The following is a 25603-nucleotide window of genomic DNA, read 5'->3' as shown; positions in this document are numbered from 1 at the left end:
AGTACTGGTTTACTGTGGTTGTGATTCTGACAGCCTTATTCATACTGAAGAGTCCCAATGAAATGAAAGGGGCGATGCGAAAAGTAAGGTGACGCAATGAGAGTGAAGTTGGCAGAATCTGGCACTGCGTGACGAGGGACCTGGAGGCAGCAAAACCATCTGAGTTGGTGATATGCAGTGAGAAGGGTGTATGTGGTGCTGTGAAACAAGTTACATGCCAGAGGCAAGGTGAGTGGGTAGTATGAAAGTTTGACTAAGGAAGAAACAGGTAAAATATGCTGATGCAGGACAGCAACACAAACCTTGCAAGCATTTCCAAAAGCTCGGTGCTAGCGGTAGACCCTAAAGCAAGCCTACAATATGCAGCTGGCATCAATACAATGAAGAATGATACTCTTTTCTGATCTTGCAGCTGCTGTAGGCACAACCAGCTTTTTTTATTTTTAAAGCAAAAGGCATGTGAGTCCTTTTTATTGCTAGATTTTGTTCTTCCTTCCTTGGACGAATATCCACACTGCTAACATAAGGGAAAATCCCACTCACAATACGTATTTGGGGTCTCACATGCACATAAGCAGCTAAGCTGGCATGGAAAACAGAAATGGCATCAATTTTATATTATTGTGGGAAAAGAAAGTGAGGACATTGGGACGGTACTGAACCTTCCCCTCTCCATTTGCTCTTCAAGCCATATTGTCTATAACAATCACAGTGTATTATCATCTTTCCATACTTTCGGCTGCTTGTGTATTGCTTCAATGTTTTAGTGAGGTGGAGAACATTGTGGCCTGCAGCTAGGCCATCTCAGGTTTTGATCTCGACTTGGATGACAGACCTGCAAGAAGTGGTATTTGTGATTCATCTAAATCTATGACAACAGTGGGGACATCATCATCTTTCATCGGTAAAAGTGTCTTCAGGGGTAAGAGGCAAGCACGTGGGCAACACTGGTCAAGCTTGTGCAGCTGCTGGTTCTGCTATACCTGTTCTATGGACAAATAGGGAGCTTAAGTCTTCAGGCCTGTCAGTCCAGAACCTTTCGCCAGCACTGGAAACATGACGCTAAAAAAAAAGCCCGTGCATTGTGTATTAGTGAAAATACACACAATGAACTCAAATGGCGACTTAAAGGAGTTGTGGTGAATGTTTTGTGATGGCTGCAAGCAGCCTTGTGTGTTATGAGTTACACACCCATATCAGGTTTCAGGGTGGTAGCATGTTAGTCTGTATCAGCAGAAAGAACGAGGTGGGCTTTAGGCCACGAAAGCTTATGCTCAAATAAATTTGTTAGTCTCTAAGTTGGCACAAATACTCCCATATCAGAAACAAAGCTAACCCTTCAATGTCTATTATAATGCCATACCTCAATATGTACTTTACTACAAGGTATTTAAACTAAACTAAGAGTCTTCCCAAAGCCTCTGAAACCAAATGGGAAAAATACATATTAATTGGGGAATGGAGAAATGTTCTTCAGTCCATCAGTTATATTAGGTTTCATGGAAAGTGCATGATTGCAGAAGGTAAACCAGATGCAGTGTGTGCTGAGTGAAACATGTCCTCCAATTTACATCATTAATGTATCTTAGAGAAACAAGGCCTGGCCTTGCAGTCCACTGAAGTCAGTGGGAGTTTTGCCATCCCCTTCAGAGGGTAGAAGATTGAGGTCATGTTGCTTAAGACAGTGGCCCTCAACCAGGAGTCCGGGGCCCCCTGAGGGGCTGCCATTAGGTTTCAGGGGGTCTGCCAAGCAGAACTAGTGTTAGACTTGGTAGGGCCCAAGGCAGAAAGCTTAAGCCCTGCTGTGCAGGGCTGAAGCCCAGGGCCCTGAGCCCACCACCTGGGGCTGAAGCAGAAGCCTGAGCAACTTAGCTTTATGGGGTGCTCTGTGGTATGGGACCCTGGGCAGTTGCCCTGCTTGCTACTCCTTAACACCAGCCCTGGCGTAGAAAACAGTTGCTGTGGAACAGGTGGGCCATGGAGTTTTTATAGTATGTGTGTGGGGGTGGGGGAGCAGCTCAGAAAGAAAAAGGTTGCGAACCCCTGGCTTAAGAAACCCTGGGCCTGACCTGGAGAGGTTCTGAGCACCTGCAAATCCCAGAGCAATTAATGAATGGTGTGGGTGCTTTGCACTTTCAGGATCAGGCCCTAAGTGGTTTATGTTATATGGCAGATAGTCATGGTGTACGCATTTGAACAGCATAGCACAGCAGCACTCAACATTGCTAAGCCCATATGATCACATTCCAGCTCACATCTTATCGAATGGAACTGCTCATAACACAGACGTAAAGACCTATCAATGGCAGAAACAGCAACTTTCAAACTATGCCCCTGCTGGTCCTTATTTTGTTCTCATTTACAGTGGTAGAAATCCAGAGTAACCTAACTGATTTCAACAGAGTGAAAGAGATAGGAATCAGGCCCCGTTTTTCTAACCTCCACCAGGATGAGAATCCAGCACCCTTTTTATAATATCTCAACGACCTCAGTGTTCATTTAAAATGAAAATTTCCTGACTATGCCAACATATTACCAAATTCATATTTAACCTGTGTTCATCTTCCAGAATACATATTGCTTAAAACATTTTTTAAACAATGTTTAATATAAAATACAAGTATAAAGTGGAATCTGTGCGTATGTAAAATGTGCTCTTGTTCTGAAAACTACACATCTCCTGGCACTACACAAACTAACCACAGTGGAAAAACATATTCAAATCAGTATATATTGGGTTAAGAAGGGGTTGTTGTAGCAGTCTTTGAAAGCAAGCTAGGAAATATTCTAAATAGGGGACACACTGCATGTTTTAACTGCTGTGATAATTCTGCATAAAGAGATGTGAAGGATCCAGCTCCTTGCCGTAGCATGCCATGTATCACTGAATAAAATTACTGCCATGCAGTCTGTTAGTGAAGGAATGCGTAAACAGGCAATGTAGCCTTGCATCAGTTCCACAAAATGTTGCACAACACAAATGCCTCTCGATGTGTCATTTCCTGCTTGGCCACCAGCCCAGCTCCTGACAGTCAGTCAAAAATAAAAAAAATTAAAAAAAACGAAAGAGATTTAAAGCTGTTCTACTCTAAAGCACATTCCACCAACCCCAGACTTACCCCTCCACCCCCACTCCTTGGAAGAAAAGAGAGAGAACTTCCTAAAAGCTGTTACGGTTCTAAGTCTAAGAATCTCAAAAATCTCAATCACTGCTCTGCATTTTATAAGCCAGTCGGCCAAACAGTTAATACCCAGACTGACCAGCTCCTCTTGCTAGCTTGTGCTTGTCTTTTGTAGAGCATACAGACAAAAAGACAATGTTTGCTCATACCTTTCATCACGTGTGTACCTCACAGGCTTCAGCTGCAGATAAATATTCTGCAAGTAAGTGTAATGAAAGCAGAGTTTTTCTCCTACCAATTAATATATACTGAAAGCAGGGCTGACGTTAGGGGGTAGCAAGCAGGGTAATTGCCCGGCTCCACGCCACAGGGGGCCCCACGTGACAGGGCTCAAACTTTGGCTTCAGCCTCTCATAGCAGGGTTCGGGCTTCAGCTTCAGAAAGGTTGCAGAAATCCAATGTGTGAGCAGGTAAGAGAGACGGGGTAGGGGCCTGCTCCTTAGTTTTTGCCCTGGGCCCCAGCAAGTCTAACACCATCCCTGGCTGAAAGCTCAAAATTTCCCTTCCATTTGAGTGGATCACAAAATGTAGTCTAGCCATTTGGAGACTACATTTTATAAGGCTGGTACATTAAAGACAGGGGCGGTTACATAACAGAATATGTCAGGTATTTGAGAAGGCACAAATTTGCCCCAAGATCCCTGCCCCACCCACTCTCCAGATTCTATTACCCTGCATGCCATGCTCCGTCCTAATCCAACACAAAGATTGAGCAGCAGTGTAGAATTCCCTGAACTGCATTCTGGCTAACTCTGAGTTAACTAGTCAAAAACCAGCTCTTTCCTACAAAGAGACACAGGAAGAGGTTCACCTTTCCCCCATGTAAAAATGGGCAGCTTTTACCAGTTCACTTTCTAGACTCAATCTAACAAGGCAACCTGACACCATTGTCTTAAAATATTTTAAAATAATAACAAAGCAGAGCGAGGTGAAAGCAGCAAGCTTCTACAAGTAGATGTTTAATGCAGCTAGACAGAGCTAATATTAAAAGCTTGACTTTCCAAACTGCTGAGCCTCCAAAGCTCCAACTGAAGTCACCAGGTGCTATGAGTGTTCAGCACCCCTTCAGGTCAGGCTCTAAATGATTGCAATATCTGTCAGGGTATTGCTGCTGCTCCTACTGGAAAACATACAGTGTTTGTTCTCTCGAATCAGCTTGCCAACAGAAGGTCAAAGTGCCTTGCCTATCAACACGCCTTACAAATTCAGGATCTAAAGCATGAAGTCATGTTTTAAGACGATAAGCTGGGCAACCCAAGTAAATGACATTCTGTAAAGATGTGCATAAATTTATGTTTACGCTACTTAGGATGAAGGTTCTAATAAGTCATCAGTTGTGTTCCTTTAAAGGGAAGTTTTATAACTGAGATGAATCACAACTGCAAAAGATCAAAGTTAAAAAACATCAATGATGCCATGGGGTACTTTTTAATCTTGTAATGAATGATGATCATGTGCTCTTATGAAGTTGGTCCAACTGCCAATGCCAGATGTGTATATTAAGAAAAGAAATTGTTTGTGATGTGACAGCCCTGGATTAGCCGCCAGAGAGAGGAAAAATAGGATAACATGCTTCAGACATTTGAGTGAAATGCAGGTCCTGGCAAAGAGGGGCACTGTTTGCTGATACATAACTCATTAAGAAAAATACATCTGCTATCAGAGCCACTTGTTGAACAGAAGTCATTATTGCCCCCAACCACCATAGCTTTCCTCATGCAAGGCAGGTGCCAAATGTGCTAATTTATTACATTGATTAATGCAATTACTAAAGAGCAGAAATTAGTGCAGGGACTCTCAGAAGAAAAACACTTCAGTGAAGCTTCTACAGAAGAGTCCATTTTCCAGAGCCGCTCTCTCCCTAAAATTCATATCAATGACTCCCATTCAAAACAACTAGTGAGTCTCTAGCTCTTATGATCCCATATCTTATACATCAGTCCAAAACAACAGAGCTTGCACAAACCAACCAACTCTGAAGATGAGCATCACAAACCAGCCAAACAACATTCCAAACTTAAATTGGTCCTTCTTGGCCACATCTGACTGACTGGAAACGACATACAAGTGGACTCCATCAAAACTACAGGAACTGATTTTCAGAGTTATTGAGCATCCACACTTAAGAGTAGTAGATGCACATCACATCTGAAGATCTGTCCCAAAGAGACGAGAGTAAAAAATTCAAGTTGGTCTTAATAGGATTTCTAAGATATAGCCTGAGGTTTTTTTAATTGCTTATTGTGATGGTGCAGTCCCAGTCTAATTAGATTGTTCCTTCCACAGTCTGTGCCATCCCTGCCTATTCAGATGCTACTCTCTATACACTCTTCTCCCTCCACCCCCAAACTCACACTGTCTCCTCTGCTTGGAGATATCCAATTTCATGGATGCATCAACACATGGAAGCAGCCCCTAAATGGATTAGCCAAATTCATTCCTGATGTAACTAACTCCTTTAGCATTACACCAGGGACACATTTAGCCCGAAGTCTCCAAGCAGGTTAGACAGGGCCAGTAGTCACAGGTGAACACAGCATCTTTGGCAAGAATAGAAAATTTACCAAAAGAGAGTAGACAGACAAAACACTCTCTGCAATGAAACCTGAAAGCAGAAAACCTCCAACAAGAGCAGGCAGCACTGGGGGCATCTATGGAATGAAATGCATAAGAGCAGAGTTGCTTGACTGTTCTCACTTGCTGATTGGGGGAAAATTATGCAGACGGGGCAGGTCTTATGTAAGGCAGAAGACATTTTAAACCGCTTCTCCCAATCTTAGGGGAAGGACCTGCAAAATCATCTGTATCGGCCTGGGAGCCACTTCCACTTGTGTACAACTCTACCTACCTGTACCTTTGCGGTATTTTAAGTAAAAACTCCCTATAATCTCCTCAAAGGTCTAGTCTGAATTTGCTGATCAAAGACAAAACAATGAATTGAGATGCTTCCATTAGGAAATATTTTTAATGTGGTTATTCATCAAATAATCCTTAATCTCTACATATAATTTAAATACAGCTAGACCTGGTTAATCCCAATCAATCTGGAAACACTGTTTCTAGCTAGATTAAGAAAAAAATCTAGGACTGGCTCCTCAGTGGTACCTGCATGATGTAAGATTGATTACCAGTTAAACCTGCCAGCCAGACAGATAAACCAAGATGAATTAACCAGGTCTGACTGTATCTATTAGTAGGAGTTATCTATAACAATTACTGGAACATAACCAAACACAACTGTCATAACAAGAAAGCCAGCAATTATTTCAAATAGATTTTTGATAATTAAGGCGTGTGCATATTATAAAAGGTACAGGGGTGAGTGAAAGTATGTTTTTTTAATTAAACACATTCTCTGTGCTTGGGAAATACACAAAGACAGCGGTGTCAAAATGCTAGGGCTTTTATGGTTACTTATTTCACTCCTTAGCTCCCAGGATCTGTGGTAAGTACCCGGTTGAAAATGGACGTTGTGCTAGGAAAATCCAATTTCAGGTGTGACGTGATTAACCAGCGGTCATTGGGCCAGAGGCATTAAGTGTATGATGGCAAATGAAATCCTGAGCAAAGGAGGAGGCATCACTTTGCATTTCCCCGCATCCACTGAGACTGATCCTGCATGGCACTGAGAGAGTCTGCTAACTTCTGAGTCTCCTCAGTTTGAAGGCAATGGAATTTGAGGGCACACAGCACCTTGCTGGATTGGGTCCACTGTCCCAAAATCAAATGATACATGGAAACAGTAGGCCTGATTCTCATTTACACCAAGGCCCCTTTACACCATACTGGCAGTATAAAGGACCGTTAGTGTAAATAAGAATCAGGCCCACTGTTTCTAATGTTCCCATATAATGCCAGAGTGGTGTAAAGGGGCCTCAGTGTACATGAAATCAGGCTCAATATTGCCCTAATTCAGAAGAATTTAAGCACATGCTTAATTTCAAATGTATGAGTAGTACCACTGAGTTCAATGGAACTACTCACATACTTCAGAGCTAAGCATGTGCTTAAGTATTTTGCTGAATGGGGATCTGTTTCACAAAGAAATATATTCCATCTATAAGACTCTATTAAACAACATTAACATTTTACTTTTACAGACTCACATCAGCAGATATTAGAGCATAAAGAGGGAACATAGTACTTACTCCTTGGCTCTCTTGGTCCATCCACTGTAACTTTTATAGCTCTGTGGTATGTAGCGACTTGCGGGGGGTTCGTAAGGACAGTTATTGTTAAGGTAAAACTCTTCCCTACAGAGAGAACAAAAATAACAAATGAAGAATGACTATAACATGAAAACAGCTATATTCATGGGCAGTAAAGAATAAAAGGCATTTACAATTCTTCCCAGTCACTTCCACAATCATGAAAATTAAAAACACAAACTAATCATAGGAGTTTTCTTCCCCTTCAGTTATACTCTAATAGCAGTAATACCATCCAAGTGTTGACAGTTTAAGATTTCTTATTTAATATTAGATTGTGACACAAGGATAGAACAAGAGTAATTCACTACTGAGGATAAGCCAAATTCTGCTCTCATTTGTACCACTGTAAATCCAAAGCAACTCAGTTAACTTAAATAGAGTTATTTAAGTTTTACTGTGGGGTGACAGAGAGCAGAATTTGTTCCTAATGTTATTTACTTCACATTGTTTTATCATTTTATTTGTTTGACTTCACTACAATAATACGAGGGAAAAAATATACATTCCTCATGGGTGCCATTTAACATTTAGTGTCTCCGTCCTTAATCTGCCTATCATGATATGATGCTATCTTCGTTACTGGAGCAGATGTTTTTTCTTACATATACTCCATCTATTAAATCTTTAAATATCTATCCACTGACAGTGAGAAACTGTTTTTGTATATATAAAATATTTTCTATCACAAATCTGCATTTTAACTTTTCAGTGTTACATTTCATATAGACGTTGTACACGATGATCTGCAGCCTTTGGCACAATGAAGAACTAAATAAATAAACCAAAAGACTGGATCTCAGCATACATTCTCCCAAGACACTGGCCTCTGTTCTGCAGACTCACTGACAGTTGTAATCAGTCAGATATGCAACGGTTAGTCACGTCAGATAGTCAAAACTGCAAACTCTTTCAAGACAGGAAAAGGTGGGCGTAGAACAGTGACTCAATAAAACAGTCAGCAATCTCGGGCCTTATTGCTCATTTAAGCTGCTACTTTACCAGAATCTTAAAACCCTTTTGTTGGGTTTTTTTTTTTTTCTGGCCAGTGACTTTTTTTCCCTCTCGTTGAACTCTGAAGGCATTCAATCAAAACACAAATCTTAAACAATATGTAAGTGCGCAAAACTTAATGCAATCAATTCAAAGCCTAATAGAGAACAGGCTATATATAAACCCTAATACAGAACAGGTCTTTGGCTGTCAAATCTAGTAATTGGTCTTTCTTTTCAAGCCAAGTCAGATACTTTCAAAACCTGCCTGAGACACACATCATTTACTACCAAGCGTACAACTTCAGACGGTCTTGGCCATATTTTTCTAAGAGCAAGCGACAGAGAATGTTTCAAGAGAATAGAACTGTCATGTCGAGTAAAATAACTTTCCAGGTGGAACTGTGTTCCAGTTGCGCCCATTTCTCCAACAGATACAACTGAGAGTGAAGTCTGTGAATTCCAGGCTCTGGCAGCGGGGGTGAAAAACCAAAAAGGTCACATTCTGGTAGCAAGCAGCAACAGGAGCATGTGGAAGAAGTTAGCTGCCCTCATCCTTGCTACTCTAGAAAAAGGTAGAGAGAGACCCTTCTGCAGGTCTCTCAAAACTGACATTGCAGAGAAGAGTAACTATAGAGTAATAGCAGGAATTTAACCTATTGCTTACACAAAAATTCACCAGTGATATTTCACCCATTTGTACAGGGGTGGCTACTGCTAACATCTATGGGAGTTTCCAAGTGCATCTACAGACAGCATTTGGTCCTACCATATTATGGTTTTATTAATATGTCAAATGGTCATAAAAGCCTGTCTAGATTAAAAAAAAAAACACGATAAAGCACACTGCTTGTGACAGTTCAAAAATTCATTCTACAACCAGACAAGTACTGCAAGGTTTTCTAACCCCAAAATATCTCTGCATAATACAATGGCCAAAAAATACACACTTCATATAAAGGGCTATATTTTGCCTTCTGCCAAGGCCTGTGCGCATGTCTAAATTATCATCCTGCCAAAGCCTAACTACGGGCAGTTGAGCACGTCTCATTTGAAAGGGGGAGAGTTTTCTTTTCCCTACTTGATATTCTTAGCTAAACAGATGCAATAACGTATCAGCATTCAGGAAGTCTCAGCCCTCCAAGTAACCAATTCACGGCTTTTTGTTGTACAAGGGCCCAATCCTCAAGGTGCTGAGCACCCTCTACTTCCAGGGAAGTCTAAGGGGATTGAAGGCATCGGCACCTTTTCAAAATTGGGGCCAAAGTACATTTCAGAGGATTATGTATTTGTGTGGACACTTACGCTTTCCACAGTTAGATTTAATTGATTTTCTGGATATCTTTCATCAGCTGCAAAATATTCCTATATACCTTTTTTTTAATAGCTTTCTCTGTGCCCTTAAAAATTTAAACTATTTACTTCTGGTAGCTAATGAATAATTATAGTACTCTTTAATGAGCCTCACAGGGTAAGAAATTATTTGGCACTCTTGCTTGAATGTGTCCCCAAACTGTGCATTCTTTGTCATTAACACATGTGAGTGCAACTGACATACTAATGGGCAAGACTGACATATGTTGGAGCCTAAAGCTAACAAGAGAAATTAGCTTGGAAGCAGACCTGGCGACCTGTGGATGTGTTGCATATTTTTTTCATCCAGATGTTAATGTGCTTAATTCAAAATATCAAGACACAAAAAAATTAAGGGCCTGATCCAAAACCTATTGAAGATGGGAACATTCCATTGACTCCAATGGACTTTGGAGCAGGCCCCTAAGGATAAGTTAGTGCCCTACAACCTCACATAAGCAACTCCCACTAATGGGACTTCCGCATACACATTTAGGGCCCAGTGTTAGGGTACTTGTATTTCCCCATCCAAAAAAAGTGTCTGTGTTGCCATGGGATAGAAAATAAACAAAACGGTGAAGTGGCAGGTAATCTCTTTTGTTGGATAATACTAAAATGTGCAATCAGAGTATCCCCATTGGATCATGGGAAAGAAGGGAAATGGAGAGAAGGTAAAGAGGTAGGTTGATGATTCAGACTTGATGTTTAAATTTAGAGATACAAAGATCAAAGAGGGAGCTATTTTGACAGATGTATATGTAAAGTCAGACACAGGTGTGGATTAGTTTCTTGCCTCTGAAAAATGACTTCTTTACTATTTTATTTTTCCTATCCAACTTCATGCACCCACCAGTATTCTTCTCTGCTCTCTTTGTAGCTTTCTCACGTCTGTTTGCTACTACTGTTTGCTTTCCTGCTATTTTAAGTGGTGTTATAAAAATCTATCATTAATGATAACTCTCTCTCTCTGTTCTGTCTAAGTCTGGAAGACAAGTCTGGACCAATTTCTCCATCCCGCCTCTGGCAGCAGAATGTGGCATTTCAGATCTTCCACCAAGTCCCGGCTGCTTCAAAGGAAAATCCCTACTTTCTTCCGTTAAGATCATAAGAAATATAGGGGGAGGGGGTCAGCTCTGTTTGGACATAATTACACTTCATCAAAAGAAGCTTTCTTCATCTTCCATGCGTGAAAAGTCTGCAAGCAGTTAAGTCTGTCTTTTTTCTTTCTTTTTTTTTTAAATATAAAAATTGCTATTTGGGAAACTAGCCAAAACTCAGAAAGCCAATATAGTAAAACAGTGCACACCCTTTGTTTTTCTTTGAAGTTTCTTAAATAAATATGTTGAGAGTTTGTAAAGTACACTATCACTTTTCCATAGATGTTACCCAGATTGATCAGAGAAAACTTCTTAATCAAAGTCTGAAGAACACAAAAGATAAATGAAACTACTTTGGCCAAATTTGAAAAGTGTTCTATATATATATAAAATAAAAATTAAAATATGTGTGTATATGTATATAGTCCCTGATCCTTTAGATACTCTACTTCATTTCCTATGTTTTAATAAAAAAGTATATTTCATAGGTTTCAAATGAGATTCAGAGTGCACAGGTAGTACATCATATGTCAGTTCTTTTTCATCACTTGTTATGGGATATAACTACTGTACTTTTACTGTAAGGCTGCACCGGTAGTGGAGCCAGAGAACCTTCCGATTTAATCCATCAATGGAAAGACAAAAGCAGACAGCAACTTTTATTTTTTTTTTTAAAGGAAGTAAGACAAATGGAAGAGAAGAACACATCCTAGAGGGAAGTGAACTCCATTTTTATATCGTATTACCTTTGCCGTAGAGTGGTCCTTTATTATACATAATTTTAAAAAACTTAAAAGCTAAAAAGTACGCATTATTGGCCACATACCTAAAACAAAATCTGCTCACTGGAAACACTTATAATGGTAACAATGTGCCATCTGATTTGAACTACAGAGGCAGTTGTCAGAGGTTTGACTTTCTCTGATAAATGATCGCTCTGTCAAAGCTGGATTGCAACTCCTCTACATAGTGTATTATCATAAAATTAGCATTTTTGTTAACTTTGCAACAGAGTGTGTAAACTTTTTTTTTCCCCACTGGATGACTTTTTAAAAACTAAGTATTACATGAAATAAACAAAAATATTTAGGCTGAATCAGTGGCCTGATATAGCAACCCCCCCTAAGGATTCCTTCAGTAAAAACTGACAAGTCAGTTTCCTTCAAGGCATCCTTTCAGTCGTTAACTCAAATTTTAAAGCAGCTGCAAGAATTTTAAAAGGAAATTCTTTTCAATCTTGCCTTGGTTATAAAAGCTTCTTATGACTGGAGTATAGATTTCAGATTAGAGGAAGCTCTTAAGCAGCAAAGAGATAATTTCAGAGCTCTAAATCTTTAGGAAACTAGAAAGTTATATTCTCTGCCATTCTGATGTAAGCAATGTGTATTAGCGGTTAAATTTCATTCAAACCAAAAGCCTACAACCAAGGTTTATAAAGTTAAGCAAGCTACAGAACAGAACATAAGATTGCATGTTGCAGCACATGTGGAGCCTGATCCAAAGCATGCTGAAGTCAATGGAAAGCCCTATGGGATTAGGCCCATAAAGTGTATGGCCTATAGCAGGGATCAGCAACTTTTGGCATGCGGCCTGTCAAGGAAATCCGCTGGTGGGCAGGGATTTGTTTACCTGCAGCGTCCGCTGGTTCGGCCAATCGCAGCCCCCACTGGCTGCGGTTCGCCGTTCCAGGCCAATGGGGGCTGCGGGAAGTGGCATGGGCCAAGGGATGTGCTGGCTGCCACTTCCCACAGCCCCCATTGGCCTGGAACGGCGAACCGTAGCCAGTGGGGGCTGCAATCGGCCGAACCTGCGGACGCTGCAGGTAAACAAACCGGCCTGGCCCGCCAGCGGATTTCCTTGACAGGCCGCATGCCAAAAGTTGCTGATCCCTGGCCTATAGCTAGGGCCCTACCAAATTCATGGCCATAAAAAACGCGTCACGGACTGGGAAATCTGGTTTCCCCCTGTGAAATCTGCTCTTTTGCATGCTTTTTCCTTATACGATACAGATTTCATGGTGGAGATTAGCATTTCTCAGATTGGTGGTCCTGACCCAAAAGGGAGTTGCAGGGGAGTCACAAGGCTATTTTAGAGGGCCTGTGGAATTGGCACCCTTACTTGTGTGCTGCCTTCAGAGCTAGGTGGCCAGAGAGCAATGGCTGCTGAGTGAGGGCAGACAGCAGTGCAGAAGTAAGGGTGGCAATACCATATCAGGCCATCCCTACTTCTGCGCTGCTGCTGACGGCTGCTCCGTCTTCAGAACCGGATTCCCGGCCAGCAGCTGCCACTCTCCAGATGCCCAGCTCTGAGGGCAGCGCTGCCGCCAGCAGCAGCACAGAAGTAAGGACAGCAGTACCGCAACCACCCCACAATAACCTTGTGAGCCCCCCAGACACACAACTTCCTTTTTGGGTCAGGACCCCTACAATTACAACACCTGACGTTTCAGATTTAAATAGCTGGAATCATTAAATTTATGATTTTTTTAGATCATATGACAATGAAATTGATCAAAATGGTCTGTGAATTTGGTAGGGCCCTACCGATAGCACATGTGAGATGCAAAGAACATAACGATAGCTCTTCCTGCTACCAGTTAAGAGGCAGCTTTACTGTTACAGAAGCACATGCGTTTTCCTTCTCTCATTACCATGGCCTGAAATTTGTGGTGTGACTTCATGTAACTCGGAATGTGAAACTCTTCACTTCATTCTCCCCTCCCAATATGAGTAAAATATAGAACCAGGTCGGCAAATATTTTTTTTTCAAAATTCAGATGTCATAAAAACAAGCAAAAAATGTCAGGAGTCAGAAAAACCTGGGAAGGCGCACAGACAACAAACTTGGTTTGGACAAATGCTGAAGTTTGCGAACAAAACCAGCATTTATCCCTGTAAATGAAAGGCTGATGGGGATTTATTTGCAGACTAATCAGTATTTCATTGTAGAATCAGTTTGACTTCTCGACTGCATTTGTTATTCATTATACAAATATAAAATGTAACAGCATACCTCTTCCACTCCTGCCCACAAATCTTAGGTCATTAAACCTGGCCACTTGGTTCTTCATCACAGCAGAAGCATTCCTCAGCTCTGCAGAATAGTTTTCATCATTTCCAGCCATGACGGTGACCACGGTCCCATCAGGTACTTCTCCTAAAGCCACCACCTGTGACAATGGGGAGACAGCAATAATTCTTGAAATTAGGTTTGAAAATGTTTGTCTTTGTTGCAGTTTACACATATGCATCTTCGGTATTAAGCTCTGCGGTGGTTATTGCTGTCAACTGTGGTCAACAGTCATGAGCCAGCAGAGTAAGGAATAAAGAGTTACATCAAACAGAGAAACATATCATAACGTCTCACTTTCTCATAGTCTAATAGAGGGTCCTTCTTTGTTTTACCACGTCAGAAACGTTCAGTATCTTTATGGGGAGTATTATGGTTTAATAAATCCTTAAAGCCAACTTTGTTCTTTGCAGCCCATGTGCAGTGGGACAACATGAAATATGGCTCATATCCATAAATCATACATGAGAATGCATTTGAAATGGAAAGTTGGATATTATTATCAGCAGCCATTTCGCTCTGCAATTCTATTCTATTTAAACTCTTAGACCGACTCCCACCCCTGTAGTATCTGAGCACCTGCTCATGTCAGAATTCACCAGAGAAACTGGGTCAGGCCCAGGACCGGCTCTAGGCACCAGCAAAGCAAGCACATGCTTGGAGCGGCACAATCCCAGGGGCAGCATTCTGGCCATCCTTTTTTTTTTTTTTCGCTTGGGTGCTCGCGCTCTCGGAGCTTGGGGCAGCAAATTTTTTGCTTGGGGCTGCAAAAATCCTAGAGCCGGCCCTGGTCAGGCCTAAAGAGTTGGAGAAGAGACCTCCAAATAACATCTAGCTGCAGCGGGGAGTAATGCTGGGGCTTCAGTAAATGGCACACCTCCTTTGGAAGAGTTCTCCAACATTCTGGTATGAGGCCTTCTGCTGCTGGAACTGACATCTCTCAGATACAACATAAAACCAAGAGCCTATCCACTTGTAGCTGTTAAAGATCTCCTAGCACTTGTCTCAAGAGTAGACAACTGGTGTACTGTCTAACTGTTAACACTGGTGTACTGTTCTAATTCTAACTTGAGTGACAACATTATACCACCATAATTTGACCTTGTATTTCAAATATATATGATGTTCTCACTGCTTGTCCTACAGATTGTGTACTGCTGGAGTGGGCTATTAAACAGATACTGCATTTCAGTGCAGCCAGAGATGAAAACAGATTATTATATTCCGTTTTGACAATGCTTTGGGATATAAAATAGTATTTTTATATTTAAATTAGAACATGAACACTGATTCACTATGAAACTTTATTTCAACATTACTTCAGATAGGATGCAATGATTCTCCACAACAGTACCGAGCAAATAATTTTCCTAGGCCCTTTACTATAACATTACTAACAACAAATATAAATGTGTTACAAATAGAGTCACAAATTTTGCACATGAGAGTTTTAAAACTTTTTATAAAAATATTTGGCCTGAGACATTCTAGCTTATGATTCTACTGAACCCTGTCCCTTTACAGTTACTACCATTTGATGGTCAGATATTACTTTTTTATTATTCATACTACAAAACCAGGTGATGATCAACTCTTTTTTTCTGAAATATACGCTATGACATTTTGTCATCAATTCAGCTTTAAATGTCTTTCCTAAATATGATCATGTCTGAAACTAATAAGTTCAGGTCAAATCATACCATCAATTAAGTAGAAATACCATAATTAACAGCTCTGAATAAATATGGATGGAATGATATAACCCTGTGTGCTGAACAGCAACAAATATAGTGTCAAATGTATACCAAATTTGAAATATACATTAATTGATAGATTCCATACTAAAAATTATTGCTCTGGTGATCTAAATTGGAGCAAGCATGTAGCAAAGCTGATGCACTGCATATGATGCATTAAATTGATGCTTGTATAATTTTCCGAAGACCACCTAACATACAAAGGGAGTGTTGCCACTAACTTCAGTGAAGCAGGACTTCACCCCAAAAATTACTGCAAAGTGATTTTAATGTCACTGACACAAGAACATAAGAATTAACATATTGAATAAGGCCCATGGTCCATCTAGCCCAATATCCTGTCTCTGACAGCTGCCAGAACCAGATACTTCAGAGCAAGGTGCTAGAAACCCCACAACAGGCAGATGTGGAATAATCTGCCCACCTACCCTCTACTAGTCAGAATTTGGTTTAAACCCAGAAGCACGAGGTTTTATATTACTTCTAAAAAAATTTAAGTTTTGAGTTTTTACTATTACCACTCTGGATATTCTTGTTATCCATATACATGTCCAGTGTAAGTTACAACATATTTTTAAGTATCTTAAAAAACAAAAAAATCCAACACATTACATCCAGAAAAGCAAAAGAAACTCAGAGCAGAGAAGGAAGTGCAAGTCTGTCAAGGGGCCTCAAGATGAGGGAGTGAAATTACTCTGTCCTCAACTCACCTCCTTGTGTCTATGTATGCAGCAAATCAAATATTGGTTAAGATTGATCACAATCTACCTTGAACCCTTATAATAATGAATAATATAGATTGCTATCTGGACACAATGGCGTGAGCATGAGTAAGATAAAATACTCTTTGAAGGCCCTACTATCTTGAACCCTCTACGTCTTCATTTTCAGTGGGTTTCACTCTGATCCATAAGTGGGTTTTTATTTTTTTTAAATGTTGTTGTCTATTTAAGTTCAATTTGTCATTTTAAACAGCAGTACAATTTGTGTATGACACTTCTTGCAAGGGTCATAGTGCTGGTGTGCTGCTCATACCTAATATGCACCAACATTATTCTTAATATACAGCATCCTTTGACACACTGTTATGTAATGTCACTGAATATTATTCTTACTAAGAAAAGACACATGGAGCTCTGGGTGCAAACATGAAACTTTGTCTAATAAAACAAAGTTCAAACATACCGCACAAAAGATTTCTCTACTACTGAGTAAGAATAACACATTTACCACTGGCATTTTACGTTTTTTGTAATGAAATATTAATAGGCTATGGCACATTTGTAATGTCACTGTTCTGGCCCATAACTTTACAAAAAAGTCAGAAAGTTAGAAAAATACATATTATTTATACACTTTTTAAATTAAAAATAACTATGTATTGAAAGACTTTTTGTGTAAAGAAGTGAACTTGAGTTGGCAGTTTTTATACCACGTATCAACCTAAAATGATTTAAAATATCTTAGACAGAAAATCAAGGATTATAATGCATCGCAAAAAAAAAGGGCAGTAGTACTAATCATTAAACATAAATAACTAAGAGTAGCTACTCTGTGGGCTGTTTAGCTATTTTTCAAAGATTAATATCTCAGCCATTTAAAAATATTTATTTTCCAAAAGGCACCAATCCATACTAAAATACCTATAAATTCTGATGGCTAAAAATTAAGCATTTGGGGTTTTTTTTAGCTAGGTCTCAGCAAAAAGGCACCTGGAGCCACAAAACACAAATCTTAGAATTTGAAAATGACTTTATCAATGCATGTACTTTTTCGAATAACAATTCATGTCTGGTCTGGCAACCTGTTTGCCCAGTTTCAGTCCCATGGGATTTGAAATGGCCAAGGTATGTAGACTGAAGACTGACGTTATAAATGTGAAGCAAAAATACTACACAATAATATTATGTAGTAAGACTCTTTACATAGTAAAAAGATTGTTTCCAGAAAGAGCTTGTGAACATGCTATTAGCTGTTTTCAAACACTATTATCTCTATCATTTCAATACCTTTGCTTGCAAAAATAAAAGGCATTATTCGCATAAAGGAGTCCCAGAATGTAAAACCTCCTATATTACAAATAATGTCTTTTCTTGCCTAGAGTTTGCCAAAAGAGCATCTGAAGCTATTAAAAATATTGTAATGGTCTATAACTTAAAACAGAATAACTGATTTGCACTACTTTTTGTTTAAAAAAATACATCTGGACTGACAATTTATACACCAAGTTCAGCTTGAAGCTATTTAAAACAGCTGAGTTATAAACTCTGAAAACTGGGGGTTAGAGTGAAAACGCTGACAGACCCTTAACTACTGGTGCTACTGGATATAGCTTGAATACTGTACATTGATTTTTTTCTTGATTGTTATTATCTTATGTCAACTAATGCTTTTTGCTACTATCAGCATCTTGCAGGACAACAAAGAACATACAAGCCTGATGTAATAACTCTGTCTTTGTGCATTTCAGTAAGATGCTCCCGAAAGAATTGTCAGCTGAGGGACAAATCCTGTTATCCCTACTCAAGTAAGTAGTCCCATTGACTACTATGGAACTACTTGTGAATAACGTGAACATGATTTGGCCGCAGTCCCATTGTCCCAATTTCCTTTATATCTTAGCCACCTGAATATTATTAAGCAGCTACAAAGCTATGTTAAATAAGTGCATTGTTAACATTCTTCACTGTAAAAATAGTTTGCACTAACTTAGTCTTACTACTCAGTATATTAAACAAGAACTCCCTTCACAGCTCATGTAAATATTAATACTCCAATTCAAGTGTCTTACTAGCCAACATGATTTTAAAAAATTATAATCAAAACTAGCACTGTTTATAACATACTTCCTTTCCTACAGTTGATTTAAATCTGTTTTTTTAAATTAAAACAGTGGTATGTCCAAAGCACTTTTTAACTAGAGAATCCTATAACAGAATTATGATATACTTAACACACCATTCAAAATATTATCATCAACATATTATTTATTGCCAATAAAACTTCAGTTGCCAATTTTTAAAAAGCATGCTGTATGTGAGCTAGTTACTGTACATCCCAGATCTGTGTGTATATATATATATAGGTTAAAGATAACTGCTACTGTGTTACATTAAGTTATAGTGATATTTTATTTTTTGTTATATATGCATTTGGATTATTTCATCTTGAAATTGTGCAGAGTTACATACCATTTTAATTTATATAGTGAAAAGAAAACTGATAAAATATGTGTTCAAGATAATTATTAAGTAAATGTAATTAGGATTTACAGTACAGTTTTTCATTAGTAAATAAAGGTAATATATACAGAATGTATATATAATGCATGCATATATATTCTTTGTGTAAAAATACAGATGTATGTAAATGTACACATGCTTTATAGCTGAGTGGTGGTGTAAGTGGTCAAAGAACTGCTTGAGGTCAATTTAATATCCCTGACACCTCAATAAACTGGATAAATCTATGCGGGTCTGTCAATAGGTACATGTATGGCCTTTATTACTGTAGTATTTGAATATTATGCATACTGAATAATTTGTCCAATTTAGCTAGTGTGTGCATAAATATATATAGACAGAGAGGAATTGGGAAATGCTCTAAGACATCTTTCCTTTTATCTGGTTTAAATACGATTTTTTGTAACCATATCTTGTGTCATATTTGGTTCATATTTTTCTCCTAAACTTTTTAATCCAGCAGATGTGATAGTATCCTTTAAAGGTAAGTAAATAAGAAACAGTAGAAGGTGATACCTGACATTTCAAAAGAAGCCAGAGACAGATATAACTGCAATGTGTAATGTTTACTTCTGTGAACTATAATTTTAATACTCATCTAATCTAACAATGATCAAAATTACAATAAAAGTTGTCTGAAATCTCCTCCTCCTTCCCCCCAACCACCAGTTCCCTCTGAATAAGACTTGCTAAGGAGAAGTGATCTACACCTGATATTTGCCATGGCCCTTTAATGCTTGGCAAAGTTACAGAAAGAGAAGATGTTTCTAATGGTTTGTATAGCCTGTTCTCTGCAATCTTTAACAAGTGGGGCCCACAAAGACTACTAATCATTTAACTCTAAGGCAGACCGGGTTCTTACACAACCTTTCCCTGTCATATATGTGAGCTTCAGACAAATGTAGTCTGTTTCTCTGTCTGATATTAAAGCAAGCCATTCAGTCTCTATGTCCGCTTTTCATACACTTATTTTAACATCAGTTTCCTTTACTGATGCTCTTGATTTTTCACTTACAAATATATCCCCCCTTAGTAATGATTACATCTCTATCAGTCAGGAACTACAGCACTCTTAGATAGTTATACTTTGTTCCAGAAAAATACTGATTTCAAACTCTTCTGCTTTTCAATGATTTTCAGGCAGGGTAACTTCATGGATGCTGCAATAGCAGGAGGTTGGAGGGGTTTCGATTTTACACAGGCAGTAACATCCACATTTGCAAAGTTTAGATCTGTTAATTCTGGTGCTGGGTTTTGGACTGACTCAGGTGCTGATGGACAGGCACAGGTGCTTTGGGACAGCCCAGTTACTACTCATTTCCCCACTGAAGGAACTGAAAGAAATCTGCAGCAGAAAGTTTGGTGGGAGGGTAAAGGCTTGCTTAAAAGCAAGCACACAAACAACCACCAAATAATCCTTTCTTAACATTAGCAGAGTGTGTGGATGTCGACTGAAAACAAAAAACAACATTCCCGATTTAGATCTGGGTGGTATTTATTATTTAGATAGCTTATGATGTTTCTGATAACTTATGCACTGTCCCCTGTCAAAATGAGCGTCTTCTGGACAGACACTTCCTAACTTGTCCAGCAGGAGAAGTGAAGGGGTACCATCTCCCATTGGGAGGGCAAGAGCTCTGTCCCCTCTCCCCACTCTTAGCCCCTTTGTAGATCCCAGTTTTAAAACCTGGATAATTTTTCTACGCCTAGCTTGGGAGGATCTGATCTCCAGAAGCGGCTGTAAAATAGTGTAACTCCGGGAGGCAGCAACACCTCCCCCTATCTCCTCACATAATGAAATACAAATAGCTTGTCACTTCGCAAAAAGTAAGTTCAACCTGACACCTAGAGAGACACACCCAAGTGAAAAAGGGGGAAAAAGTTCCATCAGGAACGTGGGTCCTTCTCCTGGTGTCCTTCCTAAATCAACAGTAGGGCATGCACACACAACACCATCAAACCCTGCTTCGTACCCATTAATACATCAATTAAAATGCCTTTAGACATTGTGAAAGGAAGGGGGCAGACCTTTGGTGCTGAAACAGAGGAGAGGGAACATTTGGAGGAAGCTAAAAGCCACCCTTTCTCCTCTCCCCTTTCTTATGACCCTATACATTGCTCTGGAGATGGGCAAATCCCCCCACCTACTGGAAAGATATTCTGCATCCAGTCTTTCTGTTACTTAGAGGTTACACGGCTCATGTGGTTACGGGGTGCATTGTTCTTCTGGTTGGCAGTGTATGATGGAGTGAGGCGTTAGCTCCCTTGCCCTGGTAGTGTTGGGGTGTCTGGGATGTCAGTGGAGAAGCGGGTTCATTGGGTGCTAAGGAGTGGATGACTGTTGTGGGGGGCGCTAATAGGGAGGCATTGTTGGTGGTTAGGAGACGTGGGTATGAATGGAGCGTAGTTAGATGATTCCTATGGTGGTTGAGAGTATGCGCTTGCTAATGGGAGGCGTCAGCCTGTGCATTGCCCCTGTGGCTGGGGGTGCCCGGTCGTTATAGGTGGTGGGTAGTTAGTTGCTGCACTGCCTTGTGGTGAGGGCGGGTGTGGTTGTGAAATGAGAATAAAGGGTTCCTTTTCCTTGTGGCTAGGGGTGTACTGCTAGCGGGGGGGGGGGGGCTGTGAGAAGGGAGGTGGCCCTTCGGGTCAGGGGTCTATGCAGTGACCAGAGGAATGACAGGATACGGTGCCCACTCCCCTAGTGCCTCGGGGGCACGGTTGTTCGGGAGGGACCCCTAAGGGGTGCATAGTCATGGGGGGGGGCACATGGGTGTTAAAGGGGGCAGAGAGAGGACACACTGCCCTTGCTGCGGGGGTTGTATAAGTGTTCACTGGAGAAGGTGGGGAGCGGGAGGCTAGCCTGGCTCCGGTCGCTGGCGGAGAAGCGGCGGGGAGGCTGCCGGGCACACCGAGCGTAGCGGCGGCCGGGGGGGGTGTCTTACCTTGAATGCCACCGGGAGGGTCTTGTTGCAGCGCCAGTGCGAGGGCAGCACGGAGCACAGGAAGTTCGGGCTGTCGGTCCGGACCAGCTCGGCGGGGTGATCGGCGATGATCTCCACCATGGTGCGGTTATCGTGGGGGCGCAGCCTGGGCACGGCCGCCGCCGCCTCTTGCTGCTGCTGCTGGGCTGCCACTACCGGGCTCACTTCGCTCATCTTGCCGGGCTGCAGGCTGCTGGAGGGGGGGCTGAACCTCCGGCTGGTGCTGGGATCTACGGGAATACGCATCACAACAGCCACAAGTTAGCGAGCTGAGGGGGCGGTGGGGGGGTCACTCGAGGAGGCGTGTAGTGGGGGGGTTAAAAAAGGGGTGAATGGAGAAGTGGAGGGGAGAAGACGGGAGGAAAGAGCAGGAGCGGGTTAAATGCAGGAGGGGGAAAATCACAGCTAAAAAAAGGGGGGGGGCGTGATGTGGCTGATTTGGGGGCGAGTCTGCAGCCTGGAGGAATGGGGGACACAGTGTCTGGCGGTGGGATCCTAGGGCTGTCCCCCTCTTAGCAAAGCCCAGCTGGAAACTGCATGGTCCCGGGTGCTGCAAAAAGAGCTTCTCCTGCTTCCTTCCTTCTTGTTCAGTCTCTCTTGCTCTTTTTTCCTTCCCTCCTTCCAGCCACCGCGTCTTCCCTCAAGTGCTCGGGATTGCCTTCTTTTCTGTCTTTCCTTTTGTCTCTTCTCTTCTCCTTTTGGATTTTTAAAGGTTGCCTGGGAGAGGTAAAGCAGCTGCTGATTTCAGCTTCCTGGGTTGCTGCTGTTTGCAGGAGAAGCAGCAGCGAGAAGAGGAGGCTAGGTTTCAACTACTGAGTGGGGGTGCTAAGGGGAATGTCCCGTTTTCCTCCAAGGAAGTCTCCCCCCTCCACAAAAAAATCTTGATCGGAGAAAGTTTAGATGCCAAGTAACTTCTCAGCTTTTCCGATTATTAGTTATTGCTTCAGGAGGGAGAGGGGACTGGGGTGGGGGTTAAAAAGTTTTGAAGAGTGTCTCTGCAAAGCTGTTTCCCTTCCCCCAAAGCTACTTCAGCCCAAACAAGAAAGTTCCTGCGTTTTTAGCCAGAAAAAAAAACAACAACAACAACAAACCGTAGTCAAAATACTAATAATTAAAAGAGAAACATTAGGAGGCTGCGTAAAGAGGAACAGGGCTTTTTTAAAATGTTCAGACTTCTGATTCCCGGAAAAATAAGAGGGGAGAATAGACACAAACAATTGTCAGGCTGTTTTCTAAAATGCGCTTAAGTAACTTGTTGCAAAAGGGAGCTTGGGTGCACTCCGGTCCCTTTTAATTAAGTGGCGGCGGGGTTCAAGTCCGTTGAGTCGAATAGACTAACAAAAATCTTTTTTTTTCTTCCCTTGATTAACAACAGCAAAAAAACAAAAACCAAAAAGGTAATTAATTTTTTTTCTGAAAAACTGGTTTTAAAAAACTTTCTTTTGAGTCCCAAAAGTTGAGTCGGGGAGGATGAAGGAGCCGAAAAAAAAATGCCTCCGTTGGTTTTTATTTTTTTTTAACTTTTTTTTTTTTGGTCCTAAATGTGGTTTTTGGAGGCTGGGATTTCTAATGATTAGGTTTTTGTGGTTTATATATACAGGACTCTGGCTAAGGCGATCGTTATGCTGATGAGAGTCAGCAGCACGTGGTGTCTCAACCCTGTCCTCATACTTCGGCAGCCTTCAAAATAAATAAAACAATGTGCATCCCCCACAGGAGAACGAGCTTTGCTTTCCGGCGATCTCCCCCACCCGGGGACAGGACTAGAGGGAATGACAAGACTGTCTCCGATCTGTACTTCTCTCCGGGTTTTTTCCATGAACACATTTTTTGTTTTGAAAAAAGCCCGGACTATCTTGTTTGCCAAATAAATAAATAAATAATAATACTTTATCATTTGGTGCCAAGGATTTTTTTGCTAAGATCCTGTCAATCTAAAGCCTAAAACATTTCCTTGAATAAATGAAAGCTAGAAAAAAAAAAACCCTTCAGACTATTAAGGTAAAGAGAGTCTGGATTGTTTTCGCCCTTTAAAAAAAGGCAGATCTTATTAAAAACAATTTACATACCCAATAGTAAAAAAGTGTGAACGCCTCCCAGAGCAGATAACAACCTATCAAAACTCTCCCTCTAATTTACTTCGACGTGCCACTTCCACCTTCTTGTACAAAGTAAGCGCTGTGGGTGGGGATGGTAGCTGCGCTAAGTGTCGGTGTGGTTTGGGGTGATGGGAGGGGGGCTCCGCTTATGGTGCCTTTTTGCGGCTTTTTCGCATACAATTCTGGGAGCATTTTCAGCACCATAAAACAAATCTTTGGCCTTCCCCTTACGCTTTACCCCCCTTTCCCATGAAAAAAGCTGCGTGTACCTAGGTAAATGATCCGAAAGCACATGTGCCTCGACTGAGGTCTTAGGGACCCAAACCACAATGTAGCAAACACTCCGCGCTTTAGTCCAGCTGTAGGTTCTGCTGCCGGCTTGTTTTCACAATAGGGTCTGCGGCAACTTTCGAAACCAACCAGCAACACAGCCAACAGCGCATACATAAAATGATCCTCCCTGACAATTAACACAGCATTGAGTTAGTCCCCACTACAACCACCATCGCCTGTTATCTGACCTACATTAAAAAAGGTGAAACTTCTGGAGCTTTGGTCTTTATTTATTTACTTACTTGAAATGAAAATGTTCAAAATAATCTTTTTTTCGGTCACATGGGAGAGCTCTCGCTCTGTATACCGCTAACTGTGGTTTGCAACTCTATGCTCTTGTCTGCAATAGCACACGTCCTTGAAGGAAATGCAGCGCAGGACATAAATTTGTTTATTATTTTCATGCTACCTCTTTTTTTCCCATGGTTAAATATGTTTGATAGTAAGCCCTAATCACCTGGAAGCGATCTCAGTTTTTTTTTCTCTGTGTACTTGTCAAATACGGAGTGATGGTGGTGGGGAGTTTACTGTTCCTACCTGGAAATATAAGTATGATGGCTACGTGCTCCCATACTTACCAACAAAATGGGCAAGATCCTGTCCAAAAGGAGAAGTGTGCACAGTTCCCCGAAATGGGGAATTTAACACAATCTGCAAGGAGCTGAGTAATTTAAATGTTTTCAGAGCTCTCCTTAAATAGAGTTGCAGTACAGTAAAATATTGTTAAATAGTAATTTTTGGTACTATGTTTATTATTGTGCTTTTAAACACCTTCCCTTTAGAATGGGGGATAACATTTTCCATTAGGTAGAGAATACAGGTGTTGGGCAGAAAAGAAAAAGTTAACAGGAACCTTATGTTTCCAAGTACAGAATTAATTTGACAGTAATTATTTCAGTATTTTTTTTTAAATAAGAAGATACATTTCCTATTTTAATTAGTCATATCAGTATTTTTGCAGTTGCCTTCCTCTATACTAAAATTTAAAAAGTTAATTAGGATAAATCAAAAAAAGTTATAGGAAGTAACCAGTGTAAGGTCACTTAAAATAGTCTATAGTTATTTATTATTTTTTCACTGACCACACTAACAAAGTTTCAGGTACCTGGCACAGCTGATTTTTAGTCTCCTTACAAAAATGTCTTTCTGCTTAACTTTTACACATTTAACAGGAACTTGCTAAAGCCTGGAACAGATCACAACTCAGAGCACTAGAATTTTATGGAAACGGTTATGGACACTTTAATAAAACTACCCATAATGTTTATGGACCAGCATAAAGGCTGT

General features: G+C 40.7%; 1 protein-coding gene across 1 annotated transcript in view; it reads right to left on the bottom strand.

Annotated features, from left to right (window-relative positions):
* RUNX2 (RUNX family transcription factor 2) overlaps positions 1-25603 on the bottom strand; it is a 196845-nt gene that overhangs the window by 87764 nt on the left and 83478 nt on the right. Inside the window, exons 3-5 of the mRNA XM_073335765.1 lie at positions 21846-22114; positions 13845-14001; positions 7331-7435 (exon numbers count right to left, since the gene is read on the bottom strand). Of these exons, the coding sequence (XP_073191866.1) occupies positions 7331-7435; positions 13845-14001; positions 21846-22114 (531 nt within the window). The remainder of the gene's footprint in view (positions 1-7330; positions 7436-13844; positions 14002-21845; positions 22115-25603) is intronic.

This window comes from Lepidochelys kempii, chromosome 3, assembly GCF_965140265.1.
Source record: "Lepidochelys kempii isolate rLepKem1 chromosome 3, rLepKem1.hap2, whole genome shotgun sequence".
In the NCBI taxonomy this organism is placed as follows: domain Eukaryota; kingdom Metazoa; phylum Chordata; order Testudines; family Cheloniidae; genus Lepidochelys; species Lepidochelys kempii.
The sequence above is the reverse complement of the archived record's forward strand: the minus strand, read 5'-3'. Positions and strand labels throughout refer to the sequence as shown.